This window comes from Gossypium hirsutum, chromosome A06 (genome assembly GCF_007990345.1).
Source record: "Gossypium hirsutum isolate 1008001.06 chromosome A06, Gossypium_hirsutum_v2.1, whole genome shotgun sequence".
Taxonomy (NCBI): Eukaryota; Viridiplantae; Streptophyta; class Magnoliopsida; order Malvales; family Malvaceae; genus Gossypium; species Gossypium hirsutum.
The window spans coordinates 107,522,506-107,547,659 of NC_053429.1; the positions used below are offsets into that span (position 1 = coordinate 107,522,506).

The 25,154-nt window shown below is 29.3% G+C and overlaps 1 protein-coding gene and 1 long non-coding RNA gene across 2 annotated transcripts; one reads left to right on the forward strand and one right to left on the reverse strand.

Moving 5' to 3' along the window:
* The first annotated feature begins 357 nt into the window (after positions 1-357).
* Positions 358-2,050, forward strand: LOC107961801 (purine permease 21). The gene is made up of 2 exons (XM_016897938.2): positions 358-816; positions 897-2,050. The coding sequence occupies exons 1-2, from the start codon at positions 780-782 to the stop codon at positions 1,973-1,975; spliced, it is 1,116 nt and encodes a 371-aa protein (XP_016753427.1). The 5' UTR covers positions 358-779; the 3' UTR covers positions 1,976-2,050.
* Positions 2,051-20,712: 18,662 nt separating this feature from the next.
* LOC107961800 (uncharacterized) lies at positions 20,713-22,114 on the reverse strand. Its single transcript, XR_001701416.2, has 2 exons — positions 21,551-22,114; positions 20,713-21,390 (listed from the first exon to the last, which is right to left on the reverse strand). It is a non-coding gene; the product is annotated as an uncharacterized lncRNA (long non-coding RNA).
* Positions 22,115-25,154: the final 3,040 nt, after the last annotated feature.

The following is a 25,154-nucleotide window of genomic DNA, read 5'->3' on the forward strand; positions in this document are numbered from 1 at the left end:
TTTGCAAAAATGTTAGAAATCAGGTTTGTTTACTCAATACTAATAATGTTTGTTTCTTATACATTAAGATCGCATTGTTATTGCTATTATTAATTACACGTAATTGTCTTTATATGTGATTGAAAAAGAAAAAGGCACCTTTAAAAAAGAAAGCTATAAAGGATATGCTTTATCTCCCCAACTGAGGAGCAAAACAACATTTAAGAGACTTGTAATGTAAGCCTATAGTTTATACAATAACCAACATCACATTTTATCATTAAAAAATATAAATAATTATTATTGACTGTAATATAAAACCAAGAGAAAGGAAAAGGAAGAAATTAATGTATTATAAAACCACCTAAAAACTGCTAAGCGCCAGAGAGATATTAGTGTCGTAATTAAAGGCAAAAGAAGAAAACAATAATGTCGTTGAGTTAATGCTTTCTTTTTTGTTTTGGTAATGCAGTTCTTTTTCATTTTTGTCTTTACCATGAAAGATGCAAGAGGAGGAAGGGCGATGATAGTGAAGTTTTCGAGCAAGTTGTTGAAATTAAATTGTGAAGAAAAAATAAATAAATAAATGAAAATGGGCCCACCCAGGGCCAAGATCAAGCTTCTTCTTGGTAGGACTTTTAATGCAAGTGGAGTCCCCAGTCCCTGAAGCAATCCAGAGTTGCCTCTTATGTATGATTCATATGCTACACTACTACCAGTACTGCCATGTGCTTTCTTTTCTTTTGTTTCTCCTCCTTTTAAGCCTTGATTGAACATTCAACTACTCTACACTTTGAAACATGGGGGAAGCTCCAGAAATACAACTGCAGGTCCCGTGTAAGTCACCTTTTCACTATAGATATACATGCTTGTTAGCTATTATAAATTAACATGTAAAGTGTTTGATTGTTTACCAGCTGAGGATGAGAAATTAAATGAAGATTCAGTTGAGCAGCAAACAAATGGAAACCAGTCAACAACAATCACGCAACAAAGAACCTACAAATGGTGGCTACTAATGACAATCTATACATTTTTTCTTCTTTCTGGTCAGTCAGTGGCTACACTTCTGGGAAGATTGTACTATGACAAAGGCGGAAACAGCAAGTGGCTAGCAACCATTGTTCAAGTCGTCGGTTTCCCAATCCTCATTCCCTTATATTACCTTCCATCCTACAAATCTTCACACACTAGCAACATTACAACCAACCCACCCTCTCTTTTAGTTCTTTCGGGCATGTATTTTGGGCTTGGACTACTTTTGGCAGCCGGTTGCTTGTTGTATTCAGTTGGTCTTTTGTATCTCCCGGTCTCCACTTATTCACTCATTTGTGCTTCCCAATTAGCCTTCAATGCCTTGTTTTCCTTCTTCTTTAACTCACAAAAGTTCACCCCTTTCATAATAAACTCTTTGGTCCTCCTCACAATCTCTTCCACCCTCCTCGTATTCCAAAACGATTCCTCAGGTTCCACACCAGTTCCCAGAGCCAAATATGTGATCGGATTTGTATGCACGGTGGCTGCTTCAGCAGGGTATGGATTGATGTTGTCTCTAACACAACTTTGTTTCGAAAAGATTCTAAAGAAACAAACATTTAAGGCAGTGTTGGACATGATAATCTACCAGTCATCGGCTGCAACTTTGATGATCAGTGTGGGTCTTTTCGCCAGTGGGGAGTGGAAGAGTCTGGGCGAAGAAATGGAAGGGTTTAAACTGGGTAAGTCGGCATACGTTAACGTTTTGGTTTGGATTGCTGTAGGGTGGCAAGTTTTCTCGATTGGTGCGGTGGGTTTGATCTTCGAAGCGTCATCGCTTTTCTCGAATGTTATCAGCACGTTAGGACTACCCATTGTTCCAGTGTTTGCGATGGTGTTTTTCCACGATCCAATGACTGGAGTTAAGGTCATTTCCATGTTGTTGGCCATATGGGGATTTGTGTCCTATGTTTACCAGCACTATCTTGATGATCGAAACTCTGATACTGGAAAACTTTAAATCAAAATTTGTCAAAAATTAGTATTGGGTAATCAATCCTAGAGCAAGAAGTTACATTTCTTGTATTTATGCCTATACTTTGCTTTCTTCTTTAAAGTTTTTGAGATTAATTCAACCCAAATCTTTTATTTCACAATATAACATCAATAGTTATTAAAAGGTTTAATATAATATTTAGTACCTCAACTTGACATTTTTTTAAATTTGATATTTAAACTTTTTTTTATCCAATTTGGTACATAAACTTACATTTTTTTTCCTAATTTGGTACCTAAACTTTTTGGTAGTCCAATTTGATACTTGAACTTAACTTTTTTTTCTTAATTTGTACCTAATTTCCTCTTCTTCTTTTTTTTCGATTTGGTACTAGTCAAACGTTCTACAAATTACTCCAATATACTAACAAAGTTATTTTTACATGTATAATCGACATGTGACAGATAATATGATTTTTTTGTATTTTTTATGTTCAATTACTTTTAGTTTTAATTATTTTATTAATTGAAAATAATGAATTTCTTTTAATTTGGGGTTTTAAAAATATTTTTTTCTTATTTAGTATTAATTCGTTAAGTATAGCTCAATACATATTTTTCTAAACATCAATTTCCTCTAATACTGACAATATTCTTGTAGCATAACAAAAAAAAATTTAACATAGTTAGTGTTTTCCGTAATTTGTATAATATTTAATAAACTTAGGTACTAAATTGAACATTTAAAAAAAAACTTACGTATCAAATTAAGAAAAAGTATCGAGTTTGGATATCAAGTTGGGCTAAAAAAATTTAAAATACCAAATTAAAAAAAATGTCAAGTTAAAATATCAAATTGGATAAAAAAGATTTTAGGTACTAAATTAAAAACAAAAGTAAAATTTCACTAAATTAGTTGCATGAGTGCTCAAAAAAGAAAAAGAAAAAAAAGCGGAAGATAATATTTAGGAAGATGGCATCAGTAATCACCGTGTAAAATTGGGAATACTTGTTCACGCTAAAAGCATGTAGGCAAGGTTCTGATTTTGGGTACAAGCAAACATGATTTATTTACATGCATTCATTGGTGGTGCCCACTCAAAACGTTCCACTACCAAAGAGGCGTGGAGTTGTAATCAAATGTTTTAGTTTGCAGATTGTTTTTAGGTAGACATCACTTCTTTATTTATTCACAATTATCAATAAATTACTAATATTCTTTAACATATTCCAAAATGTCCAAACTTAAAAATCTCCAATTCCTTATTTATTTATAATTTATATTAACATAATTGAAAACCCTGTTTTTTTTATATAAAATCTGTAAAAAAAAATTTAAACTTAAAATAAATTCATAAATTATAAAACTTAAACCTAAAATATCAATATACTAAAATTCAACTTTATTATTTCAACTAAAACTTAAATTTTTATTTTTTCATATTTTTTTCACTAACATCAAACATTATACAACAATTTTGCCCCTAATCTATCATTGTCTTTTTCTATAACCGTATAGTGTGTTTCACAAGATGCTCAAAGAGTAGATATATTTGATGCAAAGGGTAAAGTGGTATAGGAGGTTTATTTGTAATTTTTTTTATCTATTAAAAGGATAACTACTTTAGAGAAACGAGAAAAACAATCCACTTATTAAAATTTTGTTGTTTTTTTTTACTTTTTATATATAATGTATAATAGTTATAAACTTTCTTTTTTCAATTTCACCTTCACTCTTGAATCAACTTGAGCCTTGTCCCTTCATAACTAAGATGGCACAATAATTTAATAATTGTAAAAAATTTCTATATCTTTCATATGTTTACTTTAAATTTATTAAATTATATTTCCAAGAAGCTTATTATTTGAAATTTCTTGTGGTATGTGCTTGTTTGATATTTGAATTAATCCTAAGGCAAATAAGATTGAGAAACAAGTGAAGTTGTAGGATTTTGAATCCATCTTTTATGTTTTATTTAATCTTCTATAATAACTTTTCGTTTATAAAAGTGATAGTCATAGTGGTGAATTACATTTTTTATTAAATTAGTTCTCTATAACAACATATTGTCTAAAATTTTAAGTAAATTTATTAATTATAATTTATTGCTGGGAATCGACCTATATAAACAACAAGATAGTAAGAGTGGAGAGGAATGAACACAAATATTTTACATAGAAAACCTTCAAAGAAGGAAAACCACGGGCAAATGAGGTATCAACTTTTCACTAAATGAGTAAATAAACGAAAATACAATATGGAGAAAATAAACCTAAAAGTACTAAGTGCACATATCCAAACCCCAAAATAAAGTCATAACTCAGGAATAAAATTCTCTCCATAGTTACCACGAAACTCTCTCCAAAACTCATATGCTACTACATCTTGTCTCCTTCAAATAAAAATCATTGCTAATTGGCATGTACAAAACAGGGATATAATGACCCCTTTAAATAGGCTAAGATCAGAGTTCTAATCATACTAAAATATCCCTAAAATAATCATAGTTTGATTGGGAGAAGTAGTCCTACTTGGAGTGAAAAATGCGGCTACATACGAGGAGAACACATCGTGTAATCATGACATCTCATGCATGCTCGTCATGATGTCGCCGCTACCTTAAGTTGGGAGTTTGTCGCGTCGTCCTGACTCAGTTTTGTTTTGGCCCTTCTTTGAATCCTCATCGGTTCTTGTCTAAGATGCCTGCAACGTGTCCAATAAATGCGAGGCACACCCCAAATTTATTAAATAAAAATTATCTTAATTAAAATATTATTTCAATAAAATGTTTAAATTTCACATGAAAAAATCTGTTAATTTATTAATAAAATAATCTTCAATGAGTAGAATTAAAGATACAAATTCAATAAACTATTAAGTTCCCTTATTAAATATTCTACTATGAATTTGGAACATCATAAACTTATAAATTGATTACTTGAATTTAATAACTCGTGATAAATTAATTAATTTAATTTTGATAACTCATTGGTTAACTGAACATGGTAAATTTGTGAAGTTCATAATTAGTCATGTGAAATAATATAGAAGAGAATATGCATAAAAGCAATAATACATGGCCCTACTATACCTCTTTTAATTTTGTTAATTTGATTCTCACATTCTTTTTTATTATGATGATTATTATTATACATAATTCTCACTTTCTTTATTTTATGAAATCACAATATGAATTTTATAGTAGGTTTACAACAATTAACAACATGCTATTATAGGTGTATACTAGCCACTTTTCTATAAAGATTGAAATCTTAACAGGGAAATAAAACTGTTATAGAGAGCATTGAGTGTAATAATAATACCTACCGACAAAGAGATACATGAAGATTTTTCAAAGATAACATGTCTTACTGGAAATGGTATTTTTTACAACTATTGAAAGGTTGATAAATAGTAAACCATAACAACTTTATTTGTGGAAATCTTTATCCGATGACAACAACATTGATTGTGTTTTATTTTATATGAAATTAGTTGGCTAGTTGTATGGATTATTTCATTATCAAGGAATTGAAGTCACTAACTCAATGACAAGTTATATGGATTTAGTTTCTTGTTACTTTGTGATCACGTTCTGATGATTTTGAGTTAATTGTGTCGAATTAAATGTTATTTTATTTTTTAAAAACTATAATTTCATAATTATTATTACATTTTAAAAATTTCGAAGTGATTTAGATAAAAATCTTAATTTAATAATGAATTTTAGAGTTTGGACTTGACATGTAATGTTATTGTTATAGTATTTTTACTTACAATTTATCCACAATTTACTTCTTAAAAATGTTTTCAAATCTTAAAACTAATTAAAATCTAAAAATTCTTGAATTTAACATATTTTAATACTCAAACAAAAAATTTGGAAATCATGAATTTTTAAAATTAAAATTTTGGAATCCAAATCCAAATATAAGTTTCCAAATGCTACCTATAGTATAACATGTTTTTAACAAATATAGGAAAAATATTAACTCAACTAAAAAGAGACAGTGACAGATTGAATATTTGTATTCTCAATAACATTTTTTGTTGTTTAAAATTTTTTCCTAAACTCATTATTTTGAAAATTATTATCAATGAAACAAACACAACATAAATTTAAGTGTAAATCAACAAACAACATTAATTCTCAAAGCTATTTTTTTATAATTAATCTAAAAAATAATTTTTAATACTAGTACTTGAATTTAAATAACATAGAATATGTCAAGAAAATAAGAAAATCTTATACATGTTTATGCTTTTTTTATATATAAAAAAAAGTTGAAGCATTTTATTGCGTACGAAAGTAAAGAATTGAACTATAGACTGCTATAATAAGAAAAGCTCATAGCACACTTTAGTTTTTTGAATAAAGCTTTTATTACAATTCGAGAATGGATAACATATTTAATAACATTCTAGTGAATAAAGATGGGTAATCTTTTAACCCGTGAGTATCATGAGGTGTCAATAAATCATGTGTAGTAAGACTATCGGTTACTAAAGTTAGTATCTCTATGTACATACTGGAAGTTGCATCCTTCAATGACTTTTTACTTCCTTCTCCCTTCATTTGTTGCCATAGCACACTCTTTAAAACAAAACCATTTCAAACTTTGAAACAATTTCAAAAACTTGTAAACTATGTACTAAACAAAACAACCACTTGTAGACGTATGAAAACATAACTAACAATATATTGGTTCTATCTATACCAGCCTTAGCTAATTTATCAAACTCCACGTTGTCTTTCCTTAGAGCATTTTGCACCTTACACTAGAATTGTGGTCGATTTATTGCTTTTTGTTATAATTTAAGTGGCATCTCATGAAAATGTGATTGTCCTAATTTATCTTGGTAAACATACAAAATTGGTCACTCACTTTCATGAAATCATTAGCAAAAATAAATACTTTAGCATCCAAAGAATTTACTTTAATTAATCTAAAGTCTTTAATCACCATATCTATGAAAGCTTTTGAATTACTCTCTCTTATACAATTCACATCATCTAGATGCTCATATTTGTTTGATATGATATTGTTGTTAAATAAAATGCTACTAGATTTGAGCCCATAGTCTTTTTCATCTTGTATATCCCATTAGCAATAGCATCATATAGTAATCATTATATTTATTTAATGCCATGACATTTAAACTAGATCAAGCTCCATGAAAATCTCCAAGTACTAATAGCCGGATGAAATAGCTACAACATGATTACATATGGCAAGAAAAATGTTGATCTTAGTATTAATAATATTCTAACAAAACAATGAATAAACACCAATCATAATAGTTGGAGCAAGTAGATGTAGAATGACAAAACATTTTTTTGTTGAAAGCATTGAGAAGCTGTATTACAAGTGTATATAGGATTACATAAGATTAACATGATGCATAACACTCCATTTTTATTTAAAATTTTTGATGAAAAGGTGTTCATTCTTGAATTGAGACAAGAAGTGCATGATAACACTAAAACAACAAAAAGAAAAATAGATAACAAAGTCTTACAAAGAACTAACACTTTTGTAGCTTTTTGGCTCCGCCAAAGCTAAAAACCAAACACCACAAGAACATTATTAGGCTCAAGATACATCGAGATAGGGGTGATTTTGTGTTTAAAAGTTTGGAAGAATTGCTCAAATAAAATTTACACAAAAGATTAGAATGGTTTGACATTAATTGCCTACATTTATTACTTTAGTTGTAACACCATTTACCTGACCCGAATTACCGAATCTAGATATTGGATGCTTCTAGACTTAAACACTTAATAATTTTTTTTAAATGGCGTAACTTTATTACAACAAACTTCTTATTTATTTCTTCACAACTATTAAGAAGAAGTACTCTTTAAATACAACAAAACTAAATTATGGTATACAAGTCATTAAAAACTTAAAACCTTGTTAAAGACAGACCCAAATATTGCGTAGAATACAATTTGCCATATCCCTATAATGCTCTCTGTATGCATAATATCTTAAAATGAACTACCACTTTGGCGCATTCCTTGCTCAATCGCTACTAGCATATCAACTTTACTTTAAAACCTGCATAACAACCAGACACTCATAAATTCAAATGAACTTAGTGAATTTTAACCAAGATTACCTTTGAACATTTGTTGCAGAATTCCTCAACTCGAAGATTTTGAATTTCTCTTTAGTCTTTGGTGGACACTTTCCTAAACAGCAGACGCATACCTACACGCCGAACTCTACACTTAACCCTATATACACATTTCACTTATTAGGCAGATTGCAGAATTTACCTCTCAACGCGGGTCTTATTTCTCACACTCTAGAAAGGTAGAAGCTAGATACATTCCTCGTAGTGATATTCATGCAGAAGTTACTTTCAGCATATTGTTACTCAGACAGATGTTTAATGTTTTGCCTAGAATACTATGTAAACAATTATTTTTCTTGGCAAATTCTTATACAGACAAACGTTGGATATTCAAATCAGAATGGTTTGCAAACAGATCCTATCTCTGGTGAACTCATACACTAATTCCAGAGCTGTCAGAATATTGATCAGGTCATAACTTTAAACCAACCCGAAGAACAACCAATTCTAATGGATACAATATTTTTAGACATTCAATAAAATCCTAGAACACTATATTACATAGCGAGAGATACCCATATTTAGCGGATACTATAGAAACAAAGTAACCTCTATACTTATTATGAAAATACTCTGGCTTGACGGACGCTTATACTACCCATAACTTCGAGCACATCGAATTATCTATTCTAGCGGAACTATAGCAGATTTATATATCGAGTATATGTAGAGAAAACTCCTTCAGATATTTCTTCAAACATAATTTAAGATATTGCCACAAAACAGATACTCACCACTTAGATGATACAAAACTTACCACACAGACATTGCAGAATACACCACAAAGGCATTGTAAAATATGCCACAAAGACATTGAAGAATACACCACAAATACATTACAGAATATGTCACAAAGGCATTACAAAATATGCCACAAAGGCATTATAGAATACGTCACAAAGGCATTACAAAATATGCCACAAAGGCATCGCAAGTAACTTGCCTAAAATGCTTTGTTTGGTTGCCACTAAGGCACCACATGAATTGATGTGTTTGTGGTATTGATTTGCTTAAACTCATTATCGCGTGATGTTTGCGCTTCATTTCCCCGGGACACGCAAAAACCTAAGCAGATAAATGTGGACCATTCATCCTTTCCAGAATATGCCATTGACATGGTCTTTCCATACAGGGCCTCCTACTTGCACCCTACTATTTTTATGTCTCATAACATCTTTACTCTTTCAAAAACATAACATGCAAAGCCATCAAACTTACCAGGAGGTTGAAACATCCACCTATTATCCCAAATAGGTTTAAGAAGAAGAACTAGAGTGTAGAACGAAAGGAAAAAAAGAAAAACATCTGAATGTTAATTTCTTACCATATATATATATACACTTAGTTCCTCTTAGTGGATCTTGACAAATGTTATATGCATACAGAAATTGTCTCTTTAATGCCCTATCAAAACCGAAAAAAACATAAAAGAGAATCCGGTGTAGATATTGTTTGACCAGCCCAATCCATTCAGTTGACTCCCACCCAATCAAGTTACAAAACCCACATGGCACAATGTTCGAGCAAATCAGGTGTACCATACCTTTGGCGAAAACTCTCATCAGGCGTGCTCTTAAAGACGATCTAATTTCTTAAAACTCTCACATACACTTGACATGCACGTCATGCTTAGTCAAAATTCATACAGAAATTGTCTCTTTAATGCCCTATCAAAACCGAAAAAAACATAAAAGAGAATCCGGTGCAGATATTGTTTGACCAGCCCAATCCATTCAGTTGACTCCCACCCAATCAAGTTACAAAACCCACATGGCACAATGTTCGAGCAAATCAGGTGTACCATACCTTTGGCGAAAACTCTCATCAGGCGTGCTCTTAAAGACGATCTAATTTCTTAAAACTCTCACATACACTTGACATGCACGTCATGCTTAGTCAAAATTCTTCTGGGCCATACTCTTTGGTTATTTTACTCTTCTTCAATTGGAAAACACCTCAAGATGAAATCCTTAGATTCTAAATGGGCAGGTACATTATGCGCCAGGACTTAACTTGCCAAAATTTTGAAAAGTGATGGGTTATATTACAATAGTGCGCCAATACAGGTAACTTACATATCTATTCGTCTTTTCCTTGTATCAAAAAGAGCAGATATGATAATAACCTAGAATGAAATTAATGTTAAAAAAAAACATTTTAATTTTACACGAGCGTGTAAAACTGCACCATTAGTGTACCAAATAATTATAGTTATATATCTTTACTAACTTAAAATGTCTTACTGTATTAAGTTATTACAACGAGTTAACTAAAGATCGACTAAGTTGATGAATGACTTAAAAACCTTTTTTTAAAATTGTAATAAATGTTATTGTAATGCCATTTTATAAAATATTTTTATATAAATCTTTAAATAAAACAACTAAAAATTAATACTTAAAACTAACCATATATCCAAGCCTCAAACCAAAAATTAATGAAATGTTATATATAGGTCGTTTACACTTCACCTATTTTTTTGATAAATAAATCTTTTATAAGCATATATTTTCAGATAAAGCTTTTTTTCACCCATACTTTGGCTTGTCATAATTTAATAGACTATTATTAAAATTTCTAATTAAATTGGTATTATAAGTTAATTAGACAAAAAAATATTAAAAAAAAACAATAACAACATTTAATAGAGTTATATGGGTAGTGCAAATCTTAAAAAAAAATCTCCTTAATATTATTTTTATTTTTTTATCAATATTTATTAATTTTTTAAAAGTTTTCATATCTTAAATAATCTCTTTTCTATATTACTTAAATGATTATTTATTCGTAAAAAAATGATTATTTATGGTACATACACATCTATAATGTATATTAAAGCAAAAATATATGAATTATTGTTGTGTGTGTGTGTTTTTTTTTCTATAAAAGCGGTCCTCAAATGTTTACGCATTACAATTTTTTTGTTTGTTTGCTTTGGGTGGGGGGGAAAGGGAAGGAAAAAGGAATGGAAAAAAAGAAGAAAAAAAAAAGGAAAGATAAAAGATAAGAAAAGGAAGAGAAAGAAAGAAATATATCATCATTTTTTTCCTTATTTAAAGTATGATGTAATTATTATAATTATAATTTTAATTAAAAATAATAATATTACCAACATGTTCACCACCAACATATTTTGGGATTCATACCCTATTGCCTTGTAAAAACCTTTTTAAATAATATATTTTAAAAAATTGTCCTAAATCAATTTAATAATATCATAAATGTACAATTTAATAATTAAAAACAATAATATAATAAAATTAATATCTATATTTAAAAAAAAAGAAAAAAAGTAAATATTATTTAATAAAACCTAATTTAAAATTAAGTGTTATGTAATTAGTAGGCTATTAAAAATATTGTAGGTTTAAATACTCCTTAGGACCTTGCCAATTTTAAAATTAGATAAATTGGTTCTTGGAAGAAAAAGGAATAATTTGCTCCATAACTATTTCCATACATGGCATGAGCCAAATTATAATTGGTTAATTTTTAAATAATTTAATAGAACTAAAAATATCATATAATATTAAAAATATTTAAAAATTATAAAATTTGAAATAATCCTAAATAATCAATAAAATTTTCAAAATTTCGAAAAGAAGATTTAAAATTTATAAAAATTCAAAATACTAAAAAAGTAAATATTATTAAAAAATGAAAAAAAAATCTCAAACTGTCTAAAAGAAATACAAAATAATCTTCTAACATCCAAAAATAAAGTTTATAATTTATTTTTCCAAAAAATCATTGAAAATTTAAAATATAATAAATTATAAAAATTTCAAAAATTTTATAATTTCAATTTTAAAAAATACAAAATAAAAAATTGACAATTTTTTTCGTTACTGATATTATATAATAAATATATTTTAATTTTTTAAGAAATAAATTTTAAAAATACAAACAAATTGTCTAAAATCCAAATATATATCCAAAATAAAAGGAAAAAAAGAGTTTCAATAAAAATATTAAAAATTGGAAAATTAATGAATAAAATAATATTTCTAAATTTTTGAAAAAAAAATCCAAAAAATTAATTAAATTTTTTGGAAAGTCTATTTGTTTTATGAATTTTTTTATATTTTTAAAAAATTTTTTTGGGGGGGTTTAGACTTCTTTTGCATTTTCTTGACAAAGTTTTTATTAAAAGTATTAAAATTAAAAGTGATACTATGTCGTTTACCAAAAAATGTCAAATATATATATATTACTCATTTTTTCGTACTTTATCAAAATGTTGGAAAATTTTCAAAGTTTTTTGAAATTTTTGTAAAATTTTGTAAACTTTTTATATAATATATATTTAATTTTTTTAATTTTTAGTAAATTATTGGAAATTGTTTGAATTTAAGTTTTTTTTTAATTTAGGAAGCTTTTTTATTTTGAAAGCAACTAATTTATGTAAATTATTTTGGAACTTTTTATTTTTTTGTAAATAATTTTGAGAGCAACTAATTTATTTAATTTTAAAATTGACAGAAAGTGTATATTTGTGGCAGGGAGTTAACTCTGTACAAAAATAACATCATCATTAATTAGAGCATTTATTTTTGAAAGCTTCACTTAACAACAACATTTAAGTAAGTGGAACCCACAATTATATTGCTTTTATATTGATATTTAGAGCGTTTAAATGGTTAACCGAATCAAATTAATATTAATTAGATTAAATTAAATTTTTGTATTCTTTAAACATTAATTGAATCTAATTTTTTTTAAAAAAATTAACCGAACTAAAATTTATATATTTTTTTGTTAAAACAAGTACAAAACATATAAAAAAAATTGATAATATTTATTTGACCGAATTATTTGAATTAACCGAATTAGTAATAGCCTAATACATATAATATATAATATTATTTATTAAGTTCAGTTAATTCAGTTAATTACCAGATTTCAAACCGAATTAACTTTTAACCGACCTCTGATCGAACTAGATCAGTTAACTAACCGATTAATCGAATTAGATCGATTCAATCGGTTAATTTGGTTTTAACCGAAGTTTGAACACCCTTAATTATTACTGATACATGCACGAATTGGGTGAAATTTATTAAATTTCATTCACCAAAGTTGCCAATTTTCAAGTTGGGAAATCAGCAGACTTGCAATAACTTTTTGGATGGAATCTGACATTTCTAGTTTGAGATGTCTTCATGGAGTTTGAAGGTCTATCTCTTAGCTTCGAAACACACTTTAAATCACTTGATTTTGAGTTCGAGAGCTCAAGTTATGACTATTTTAGTAAAGACTGCGTGGGCAGAATTTCTAAAAGAGATTATGACGGGAATTACGAGCTTTGGGCTTTTAATTCAAGTTTAAATCATATTAGGTTCGAATTTTGGACTTAATTTTTGTTGTATATGAGCCCAATATTGTATTCATTTGTCTCATTCCTTATCATTTGGTATCAGATTTGGGCGTTTCAGGTGTTCTCTTTGTTCTTATAAGCTGATTTCTAACAAACAGCCTCAAAATAATTTTTTTTGCCTAGACAATTTTCAAAAAGAAAGATTTTTCAAAGGGTAAACGTTTTTTAAATGATCTGAAATTTTACATGCTATTTCATAGCAAAATTTTCAAATATAAAAATTTTTCGCTCTGTGAAGGAGTGGGCGAATAAACATCCGGCACAGCTAGTGCACAGGAGGTGACACCTACCACACTCCTGGCTAGGCGCACTCTCGTCGATCCAAGGGATGGAAGGGCAGAGACCTTTGGGAGAGGAGCAAAAGTGAGTTGATTTTTGCTCGCTGCCTAAACCGTGAAAAAAAGGGTTGTGGGAGAGCATTCTCTTTATTGATTCTCAAAAAGAAAAAAAAATTCGTGTTGAAAATTTTCAGATCAATGAGGAAGCTTCAGTTTAAATTTTGTAACTTTTGAAAATCGGGAACACCTCAAACGAAGTTTGTCAAGTTGCTTCACAATTTTTTAGATTTTTGGGTTTCAAGGATTTTCATTGACTCTTAGCTTTAGGTTTTCATTTGTTTTTCCTTTTTATTGTTCCTATACACATTCTAACACTTTATTGTTTCTTGTGTTAGTAGGTTAAAGCATGTTACACATTCCTTCCTCCTTGCAACATAATTCTTTTATGTCTAGCCGATTTTTGGACTCATAGTGCTGTTAGGTTTACTTTATTAGTTTGATTCTAATACATTCTGGTTGATTGATATGGACACTTTTAAAAGACTCACAAGATTAATTCTTACCTCATTAATAATTTTATTTTATTTCTGAGTGCATAAGGTGATGTTTGCGTAAAATTTCTTTTAAGTGTTGTGTTTTTCCAGGCTTTCACAATGACTCATGACACTCGTAATCGTAAAAATCATGATGAGACATTATCAAATGACAAAGAACAAGATGTTAAATTTGAGAATATTGTGGGGATGATAAATTATCAACATCAACAATTGAACGAGTTACGTGATACAATTGAGACCAATTTGACTAAGTTTCGAACGGAACAAAAAGTGAGCATTAATCAGCTTGCCAATCAACATGCCAATAATATTCAAATGCTAACTCAAGTTGTTGCTTGTTTGGAGACTTTTTCGAACTGACGATCTTGTGCTCGTGATGGTGATGATGACGATGGAGACAATTAATAGCTTCATATTCATTCTAATAATGGTGGACGAGGATATCATCCCACTAATGAAACTTTGGGTATTCCTGATCGAGGCCAGCTTTTTGTAGCTAAACCAAAGTTCAACATTCCACCATTCTGAGGGAAGCATGATCCTGAAGCATATTGTGAGTGGGAATAAAAAATTAAACTTATGTTTTGTTACTATAAATGCCCAACAAAGGAAAAAGTCTCATTGGCAACACTTGGATTTCCAGATTATGCGTTGAGTTGGTGGATTCAACTTGGAATTAATCGTCAAAGAAACTATGAAAGGGTAATTGAAACATGGTACGAATTGAAGCAAGTGATGTGAAAGCGTTACGCTCTTTCTCATTACTACAAATAGGTTACAATGAAATGTCGACACCATGTTCAAGTTAACTGATCAGTTGATGAGTACTTTAAGAAGATATGGCCAAATGAAAAGAGGAGTACAACTGATCTCTCATCTATTATGAGACGTTATTGGTGTAGTTCAAAAGATCATGAGGGTTTCCAATGTCCAAATAAATATCCAACTAGAGAAGAAAGTAAGTATGATTATCTTCTATTGTCTCTTACTCTAGTGGAAAAGTGATTTGTGATGACGAACTTTGTGAACCGAAAAAAGATGATAATGAGAATTGTTTTCCTTGAATCTATAGAGTTAAATGATAGACAAATGTCGTGTTCTCTTACTGAGATATATTGTATTGAATTTAATATTCATAATACATGTGAGGGGGATATGGGAAGTGAGGAAGAATCATGTGAAAAGATAGAGAGAAAAAAGATCTTGAGTGATAAAAGTCTATTTGATGGTCCAAATTTGGTGAGAGAAAATCCATATGAGGTAAAATTGGAAAGTTCTCAAGAGGAAAAAGAAAATAAAAGCAAGAAAATAGCCATACAAAGGTGAGGGGTAATTATGTTTTAACTAACCTTAACTCAACTTTTTTTAACGGTGTTTCTTCATTACAGGACTTCAAAGATCCATTGATGGACTTTGAATTATATTACTCTACCATTACTTGTGGGAAAAATGTAAGTTGAATATTGATAATTCCCCACAAGTGTTAGAAGGTAACGAAGGTAAAGAAACAATAGGAATTAATTTAAGAAGGCATACCTTAAATGTTTTTGATAAGTATGCTACTAATTTTGTTTGTAAAATATTTCCTTACAACATGTTTTTTCATTGGTCAAATTTCATTAAACCTTGGTTTGAAAGTTCAACTGATTTTATGGATTTATCTAAATTTGTAAAGGTTAAAAAGAGTAATTTTGTTGCATTAAATAGGTTTTTTAAAGCATTTTATAGATTTTTTCTTGCAACAAAATTTTCTATTTTGACCTTTAATGATGAATTTTTACAAAATAATATTAAAATTCTTGATTTTTATAATTATGTGAAATTCTTGACCAATCGTTGGAAATTCTTATGGATGACCATGCATATTCAAAAAAAGTTGCAGGCTATTTTTTTCCTTGAAGGCTCATGTACCTAACACTTCCTTGTTTAGTGTTGAAACATTGTTTTTAGAGGAGACATACATGATCGAAGTTTATTTGAAAGATCAAAATAGTGTCTTTAATCTTGAAGATAGTCTTGGCGCACACGAAAGCTTAGGTAAGTGTTTTTTTTAATTTTATTGTTATTTATTCTAATCTTTTTTCTTGTTGTGCAACTAAAAATTCTAGGACGAATCTTCACGAGGAAGGGGGGAATGATGCAAGTCTCAAGGCCCAATTTTAGATCCATGGATGTGATAGGCTCACACTACCTTAAGGGCCAACAGCAATGTTAAAGGCTAAGCAAATCAAATCAGGATTTGGTCAAAGACAAGATTCAAGGACAAATCTTTTCGAGGAAAGGGGGAATGATACATGCATGGATGGGGTAGAATTTATTAAATTCCATTCACCGAAGCTGCCAATTTTCAAGCTTGGGAAATCAGCAGACTTGCGATGGATTTTTTAATAGGATCCTGACATTTCTAGGTTGAGATGCCTTCATGGCGTTCAAAGATCTATCTCGTAGCTTCAAAACGCACTTTGAATCACTCTATTTTGAGTTTGGAAACTCAAGTTATGACAAGAATTACGAGCAGAATTTCTGAACGGGTAGAATTTCTGAACGGGATTATGACGAGAATTACGAGTCTCGATCTTTTAATTCGAGTTTAAATCATTTTGAGTTCAAGTTTTCGGCTTAATTTTTATTATATATGAGCTTAATATTGTATTTAACAACTCTTATTATTTTATTATTCCAAATTTTTAATAATTATTAAGTAGTTTAAGTTATTTAGGAATTTTATATCAACAAGAAAGTTTGAGAAAATTTAGTTTAAAACTACTTCTTGTTTAGATTAATTAGAATTCTAGAATACTTAATATTTTTATTTAGATTTATTTAGGTAGCCTACATATAGGCCTTTACATTGTACACAATTCATTATTATTCAACTTCTCTTTTGAGTTAATAAATTCTCTTTAAATTTTTTTTTAAGAATTTCTCTTGAATTTCTTTTAAAATAGTTTTAACAATCTTTTCAGATTGTAGGGATCATCTTCAAACTTTTTCTTGCTAAGTTTTCTATCTTAGAGGGGACATTAGAGTCGCCAGAAATATGTTGTAGATTCTTCTTATTTCTAAGACTTCTTAGAATTTCTACATATCACGTTCTATCTTTTCCATCTATCTTCTTTATTTTCTTCTTTATTATTCCAATATTTGATTTATTGTTTTATTTATTTATCTTAGTTATCTTTTTATTTGTTTCATTTGACCTGGATTTGATTGTGTTTTAAGTTGTGTCAAAATTCAAATTTTTTTCTAATCGTCTAGAGCCCTAAGTCAAATCTGCGACTTAAACAAACTTTACGATTCTCTTCCGCATTTATCTGCCCTCATTCGTATCAGTTACAGTATTCTTTTATTTCACATAATTATATAGATTTATTCAATTTTTCCCTACCATTAACATTGTTATTTGTTACCTATCATCTAATTTTAGATTTTGTTGTTCATACATATAATTCCATATACGTAATTTTAATCTTTCATTTAATTTTTCATCTCTTCTAATTTTTAAATTTGTATTATTTATCAAATCACCCTAAAATGGATAGAAAAATTAACATCTATTAACTTTATTGATGTGGCATACACTTAAATTGTTATATTAGCAATTAATTATTTTTAAATATAAAAATTCAAAAATTATAAAAATAATTTTTAATTTTTTAATTTGTTAAAAATAATTAACTGCTAACGTGGAATACATGTAACACCCCTAACCCGTATCTATTATCGGAATAGGGTTACGGAGCATTACCAGACATATTTCATAAACAATCATACATTTCACATACATTTTCCATTCCCAAATAAAAGTCATTCACAATCAATCATACAGCCCAAAATAAAACACGAAAAAGTAAACAGAGTAAGCTATAAAGCTTAGTAAGCTCGTATGTTAAAAAAGTAAAACTTACAATTCAAATACTTAAACATCACATAATGCAATTAAATTTAAATTCAAAACTTAACACGTGTTCAATCCACATGTTGGACATGAATTCCATCTATTTTCTCGATTCAATGATTGTATAGTTCACGTACATACTTGTACTAACTCGTATCAATTTCATATTCCTCCAATTCATCGATATACCCGTTGAACCATTTCGAATAATATTGGACACTCGGGAATCTTGCACCCTAAGTGCCAATACATACCCGAAGCTATCTCAATCTCATATCTCATATAATGCTCACTCTCGAGCTATCAACGAGTCTGCTCACACAAGCTAATGGTCAAGACGTAACTACACGGTGCTGCTCACACAAGCTGACGAGGATCCGCAACACATGCCAGATAACTTAGCCACCGTTAGAACATATGGACTGGCACCCAAATCCAATAACCCCTAATGACATGTCATTTGTATCTTATTTATTCCTAAGATTCAACCGGGATTTAACATTGCCGAATCTTCGTCGAACATTTCCGTAAAATCGTATTCATAATTAATTCAATAATAAAGCATTTAAAATACAATTATATTAATGCTTATTAACATACGAACTTACCTTAGATTTATATGGAGAGAAACGAGTTATCAATCAACTATCTTGTTTTTCCCCCGATCTAAATCCGAACTTCGTTTTTCTTAATATGCGCTTCTCCAAGATAGCCAAATGCTCAAGCCCTAAAATGGTGTCTTTTGTTCTTTAATTTCAGTGATGGAAGATGGATGAAGATGAAGAAATGTTCAGTTTTATTTTATTATCACTTATTTACTAATTTACTTAATTAACCTTTTAAATTAATTCAATTTACAAAATTGTCAAGCCATTATCATCCACTAACATACTAAAGGTCTAATTACCTCATAAGGACCTCCACTTTAAGGTTCCATAGCTATTAGACACCTTTAGCTAATAGAACTCAAATTTTTCACTTTACGCGATTTAGTCCTTTTTTTCGAATTGAGCATTCAAATGATAACATTTCTAAACGAAAATTTTTCACAATCATACTATCATGCTGTATACATTAAAATAATAATAAAATAATTATTTTGACCTAATATTTGTGGTCCCGAAATCACTGTTCCGATTTGACTAAAAACAAGCTGTTACAATACACATTGATGCCATGTCAACAAAGCTAACAAATGTTAACTTTTTCATTCATTTTGGGGTGATTTTACAAACAATATAAGTTTATGAGCTAAAAAAGGCGAAAAATTAAATAGAAAGCTACAATAACTTTTTTTTTATAAAGTTGGAGGGCAAATGAATTATCATGCCTTTCAGGATTAAAAATAATTAATTATATTGTGTTAGTGGTTGGATTTATTTATTTGGGTATTTGTAGTTATATATTTGTTTAATGGTTGAATTATCCGCTTAATTTGGTAAGCTCGACCTAATTCAAAATAGGTGTAAGTAAAGTAATTTTTAATTTGGGTTGGCTCGAATTGATTTGAATTAATATTTTAATGATGAAACTAATTTTTTTAAGTTGAATATAAAAATATATAATCATTATTATATTTTTAATATTTTATTATTTTTAGAATAATAAACCCTAAACCCTAAACCCTAAATAAACTTAGATTGAATAATTGAATTTTTTTAAACAATATCTTGATTGATCCCAATTTAAACTAAATTATTTAGTAAAGTTATAACACATTTTGTTTAATAATACTTCATTTTAGTTTAGAAAATAAAAAAGAAAAAAAGAAATTTGTGACATAACCATTCCTTAACCCGTGAAGCGTTTGAGATATTCACTTTTTTCCTCTTCTTTGAGAGAAAGAGGTATTTCATTAGAAAATCAAATAGGCAAGACAAAAGACAACTCATTAGAAAAGAGCTAAACTAATCCCAAGCCAACAGGCTCTCCCTATACAACCAATCTAAGGCCTTTCCTCACGAACCAGGTCAGAAACAACCAAATGAAGCAAAGATACTAAGAAATGAGGAATTGAATTATAAACATGAGGACATGCTTAGGACAATGCTACGCAAACAAGACGATGGACAACCTTGTTAGCACTCTTACGAATCCAATAGAAAAGAAAGATGATGAAAGTCACAACGCAACAATCATTGATAAAAAAAAATAAACTCAGAAATACCATGGTTATAAGAGTTTAGAGCTCATAAAGCTTCGAGACAAACAGTTTGCAAGACAACATTGTCTATACCTACCAATTTATGAAAATATACTATTATAAAACAAAATCGTTAGCACTAATAAGAAACCAAACTAAGAGTAAATAAATAAAGCAATCATTATGTCGTGGAAGAATTGTTGCCTTAAAAGCAAATTCGTCTTCATCGGTGTAATCTTGTAGTGGATATCGCCCTTCAAGGTTAACATAGTATCTCAATATTTGTACACCCAAATAAAGAAAGTGAAACACAATTGATATTATTTTTCTCGAAAGGAATCGAAACAAAAAAAAAACAAAAAACAAAAAACAAAATCAATTGGTGGGAAATCTTATTGGAAAATAAATTGGAAGACAATCGGCGAAATCACACTAGGTTGAATTTCCAAAAAAGATCGGAGGGATCATAGACGATCTCGCTTAAAACCCAATCTTCTAGACAAAATTTTGCTCTCGTATAATTTCGTAGAACACCATAATTTAGAGAACAAAGAGAAGTTGTTTTTCTCTTGTTGTGTTATGTGAAAAATGACGAGAATGACCTCCTGTTTATACAGTTTTCTAAATGACAAAATAGTAAAACAGCCGTGTAAATTTCCAAAAATTGCATAGGATTTTCTGCAACAAAAAATATTCTGATTTTTTTATGCATTACCAACACCAGTTTGAGCCAAGAAAGAGGTTCCCGTATGATCATAACCTCATCCATTGTTGCCCGAGACACAACAGGAAGATGGCCGATGGCTGCGTGAAAGAAAGCGCCCTCCTCATCCCTAATAATCAGCCCGTAACCTACCTACTGCCCATCCTCACTAAAAGCAGTGTCAACATTGCACTTGACATGGACTACTTGTGGTCGACACCAGCTAGCAACGGGAGCACAACCGTTTGAACAACAGTAGGTTGCACCTGCTGATAGGCTAAAGCGCAGTAGCTCAGTCTTGCCTGAAGCGAGTAGCAAAAATCCCATTTGAGGCCGCTGTAGCTGTGTCCATACACCAGAGAAACCGATTATGAAAATATTAGAGAGACCAAGCAGTAACAACCACTCTACCAAGCAAAGGACTATCAACACCAAGTAGCAACGAAGAGAAGCAGTTAGAAAAAGACACTGACGGAAATGTAATAGCAGATAAAGACCATACCTGAACCGCAAAAGAACAACCCATAAGTACATGGCCAATGGGAGCCCTTTTCAAGCAAACACTTGGGCGGACAAATGCTACTCCAAACAAAAGACAAGTTAGTACCCTCGCTTACATAAAAAAAACTCACCTTTCGAAAAGTATCTAGGTTTGAAGAGACGACTTAAAAGGGAGTTCGAATTTGAAAGAATCCTCCTACCTTATTTGCCAAGCATGGCTAAACTGAAGTAGTAAAGATCTTAAAAACCTGTACTACCCACCTTTTTTGTAGTACAAAGTCTATCCGATGATGGCCAATGAAGATTTGCCAAATTACTAGAGTTTGAAGCCCATCAATTCGAGTTCATAAGCCGCTGCAAACCCAAGTCATGTACTGACTGGAAGGAGGAAAATGCTCATACAATACATTGGGAGCGCCTGTCCAATTGTCTTAAGCACAACTTCCATACCTGGTCGAGAAAGAAACCAGATTTTCTAATTAAAAAGTATGCTTACAGAGCCTTTCCTAAATAAAACTGAAGACTTCCCTTTTTTATTTATTTATTACAATTGATAAGTGATGGAAGAGCCAGATAGCGACCCTACTCAATCAAGACATCCACCCCTAACATCGATTGAACCATAGCCCTGTCCAAAAAAGATGTATTCGAGCTAAACAACAGTCAAAATCTTTGAAAATTCATTGCCTACCCCGACGCGTCCTCATAGGTGGCTAAGATGTCCTTGTTGGAAAAATAGGGTAAAGAAAACAGTTTTACAGTTAGAAAAATTAGTTTTTACTCTTTAAACATTATAATTAGATGTTACTAATTAAAAGTTGGATTCCTATTATTAGTGTCTATTAAGTGATTTAAAATATATATATATATTAGCATTACTTACTAAACCCCTTGATAAACCTTTTGATTAAAGAAATTACTAAATTGCTAACTAATTTGATATATGTAATGAACATTTTTCATTAGAAATTAATTTTCTAATATAATCCTATATGATATTAATATGTCTACACTTTTCATTATATACATTATTGTATACCCCTAGACATTTTGGCAGCACAATCACAAAATAAAGAAATGAGTGGCATTGGATGTGGGTAAAAATTGAACACGCTTGCCCATCTCAGATTTCAATCCCACATTACATATTTCAGTAATTTTTGCCCCTGCTGTTAAAATTGCAAACATTAGTAATTAAAAAATAGATATAATAATAAATTTAGTAATCAACTTTTATATATTATATTAATTTAATTATAGTTTTAAAAGATTAATTTTTAAATTTTATAAGTGATCTAAATTTAATCCTAATTCTAATATATATATATAAATACATAAATGTTATTAAAAAATAAAATTAATATTAATATTAATATTAAATAAAATAAAATAAAAAATCCCCCACCATCCTCCTCCTCTTCCAACGTTTACTCTCCTTCCCTCCCTCCCTCCGCGGGTTGTTTCCTGTAATTTTTCCTTATTAAACACATTATATTAGATATTAGGTTAAAATATGCTTGTAGTTTTTGTACTTTTTATTAAGAAATTAATTTTTTTACTTTTTAAATTTTAAAGTTCAGGTCTAATTATAAATATTATTAAATTTTTTTTGTTAAATTTAAGTTAATAACTATTAAGTGAATTATTTTTTCTATTTCAAAATGTCACAATAACAAATTTAACTAAATAAAATTAACAATTGGACTTAAATTTTAAAATTTGATAAATAAAAAAAATTAAATTCCTAGAAATACAAGCACAAAACCTAGATTCTGAATTTTTGAAAACTAGATTTGAATCTAGGTATTATTGTTGAGCATGCAGCCCTGGTTAGATGGATGGTAGCACGACATTTTGGGGTCACTTAGAATTTCTTCATGTCTTGCACTGAATCAATTTTCAACGACGGGCTAGAGATGCTCCTTAAAAGTCTGCAAAACATCCCACTCTTTTAATTTCAATGGTCTTTTCCCGTGAGACGAGTGGGTATGAGTGGGTGTAAATAAACACAGGCAAGAGTTCCTGCTTTACTAAAGCTTCTTGTTTACATTAGAAAGCTTTAATCCCTAAAGGGAAATTTACCTTTTCCTTCAATGGAGATTTCATCAATTAGAGGGCTACTTGAATTTGTAAGACTCTTTTCAACAAAAATTTTGAGGGACGGTGGGGACGGTCCTGGCAGATTTTTATTTTATTTAATATTAATATAATTGTTAATACAAAATTTAAACGTATATATGTAATTTTATATATATTTTTTTAAAATGAGAATAAAATTGAGATTATTTATAAATTTTAAGCGTTAATTTTTTAAAATTATAACTATAATGATATAATATGTAAAAGTTAAAGAATTAAATTTGTTCTTATATTATTTTTTAACTGTCACGTTAATTTGTCAATTGTAATTAAAATGATCGAACTATATAACATAATTATTTAAATTACAAACTTTTTATTATAAATGCTTAAAATAAATTTTTTTTATAATTAAGTAATTATATCTATATATAGTTTACCTTTTTTTCCAAGGAGATTGTGGAGGTACAAAGATTGAAATTGCAGCTCACAATAATTGTTATGATTATTATTTTAAAATTTCTTTTTGGCTTATATAATATAGTTAAATTATTACTTCAATATTTTTATTTTTTTTATCAGCTAAGTTTATGTATTTTTATTATGTATATGGTTACCTTTAATCCAAATTTTTATTAAAAAAGTTGAAGTCAACCAATGACACATTATCATAAGGAAAGTAAACAATACTTATAAATTTTTTAAAAAAAATTCAGAAAACAATTTTTAAAAATAAAAATACGAAGAAAAAACCCCTCAAAAACCATGAAACTTGGGTGTGATGTTTTTTTTGTTGCAAATCAATGCGTATTTTATCTCTGTAATTTCGGTCAAACTTCCAGGATTATCACTTGTTTCATCGCATGTTTTTAGTTGGTTGGTGTACTTTTATTTGTAAATTCTCAAAATCTGTAATGCTTTTGGAAAGATTTTGATTATGGTGTTACTAATACCATTTCATACATTGTGAGTAAAATTTTTAAATTTCACAAGTTAACAAGTCACATGCAATTTTTTAAAGATTATTGCTGTTTCTAATATTAACTCATAATATTACTTAGGGTCTGTTTGATTGACGGAATTGATTTTCCGGAAAATCATTTCTAACTTTTCCAGCGTTTGATTGGCAGAAAACATTTTCCATTTGGAAAATGAACTCCAAAATAAGGGAAAATGGATTACATTTTAGGGAAAATGTCTTACCCTTTCAATTTCCGTAAGACATTTTCCGTGCTCTCCTCTCTATTGCCTCCTTCATTCCTTCCTTCATTTTCGGTAGAAAATTGCTTCTGTTTATCGATATTCTAGTTACTTATTTTTTTAATTATTCAATACTTGTTTTTTTAACACAATTACAAATAATTTATTTGATATTAGTTTTTTTTTCAATTTATAACGATTAATATTGTAGCTTAATAATTGAGTATTATTATAAATAAATCATTGCAATATATGTAAAAATAATTTAAAATATAAAAATTTATTAATATATATTAATATATGTAAAAATAACTTTTTCAGAAAAT

Excerpts from the sequence above, each read along its gene's own strand:
- LOC107961801 (XM_016897938.2), top strand. The coding sequence starts at position 780 with ATGGGGGAAGCTCCAGAAATACAACTGCAGGTCCCGT. Across the intron at positions 817-896 it reads AATACAACTGCAGGTCCCGT|CTGAGGATGAGAAATTAAAT; the intron begins GTAAGTCACCTT and ends ATTGTTTACCAG.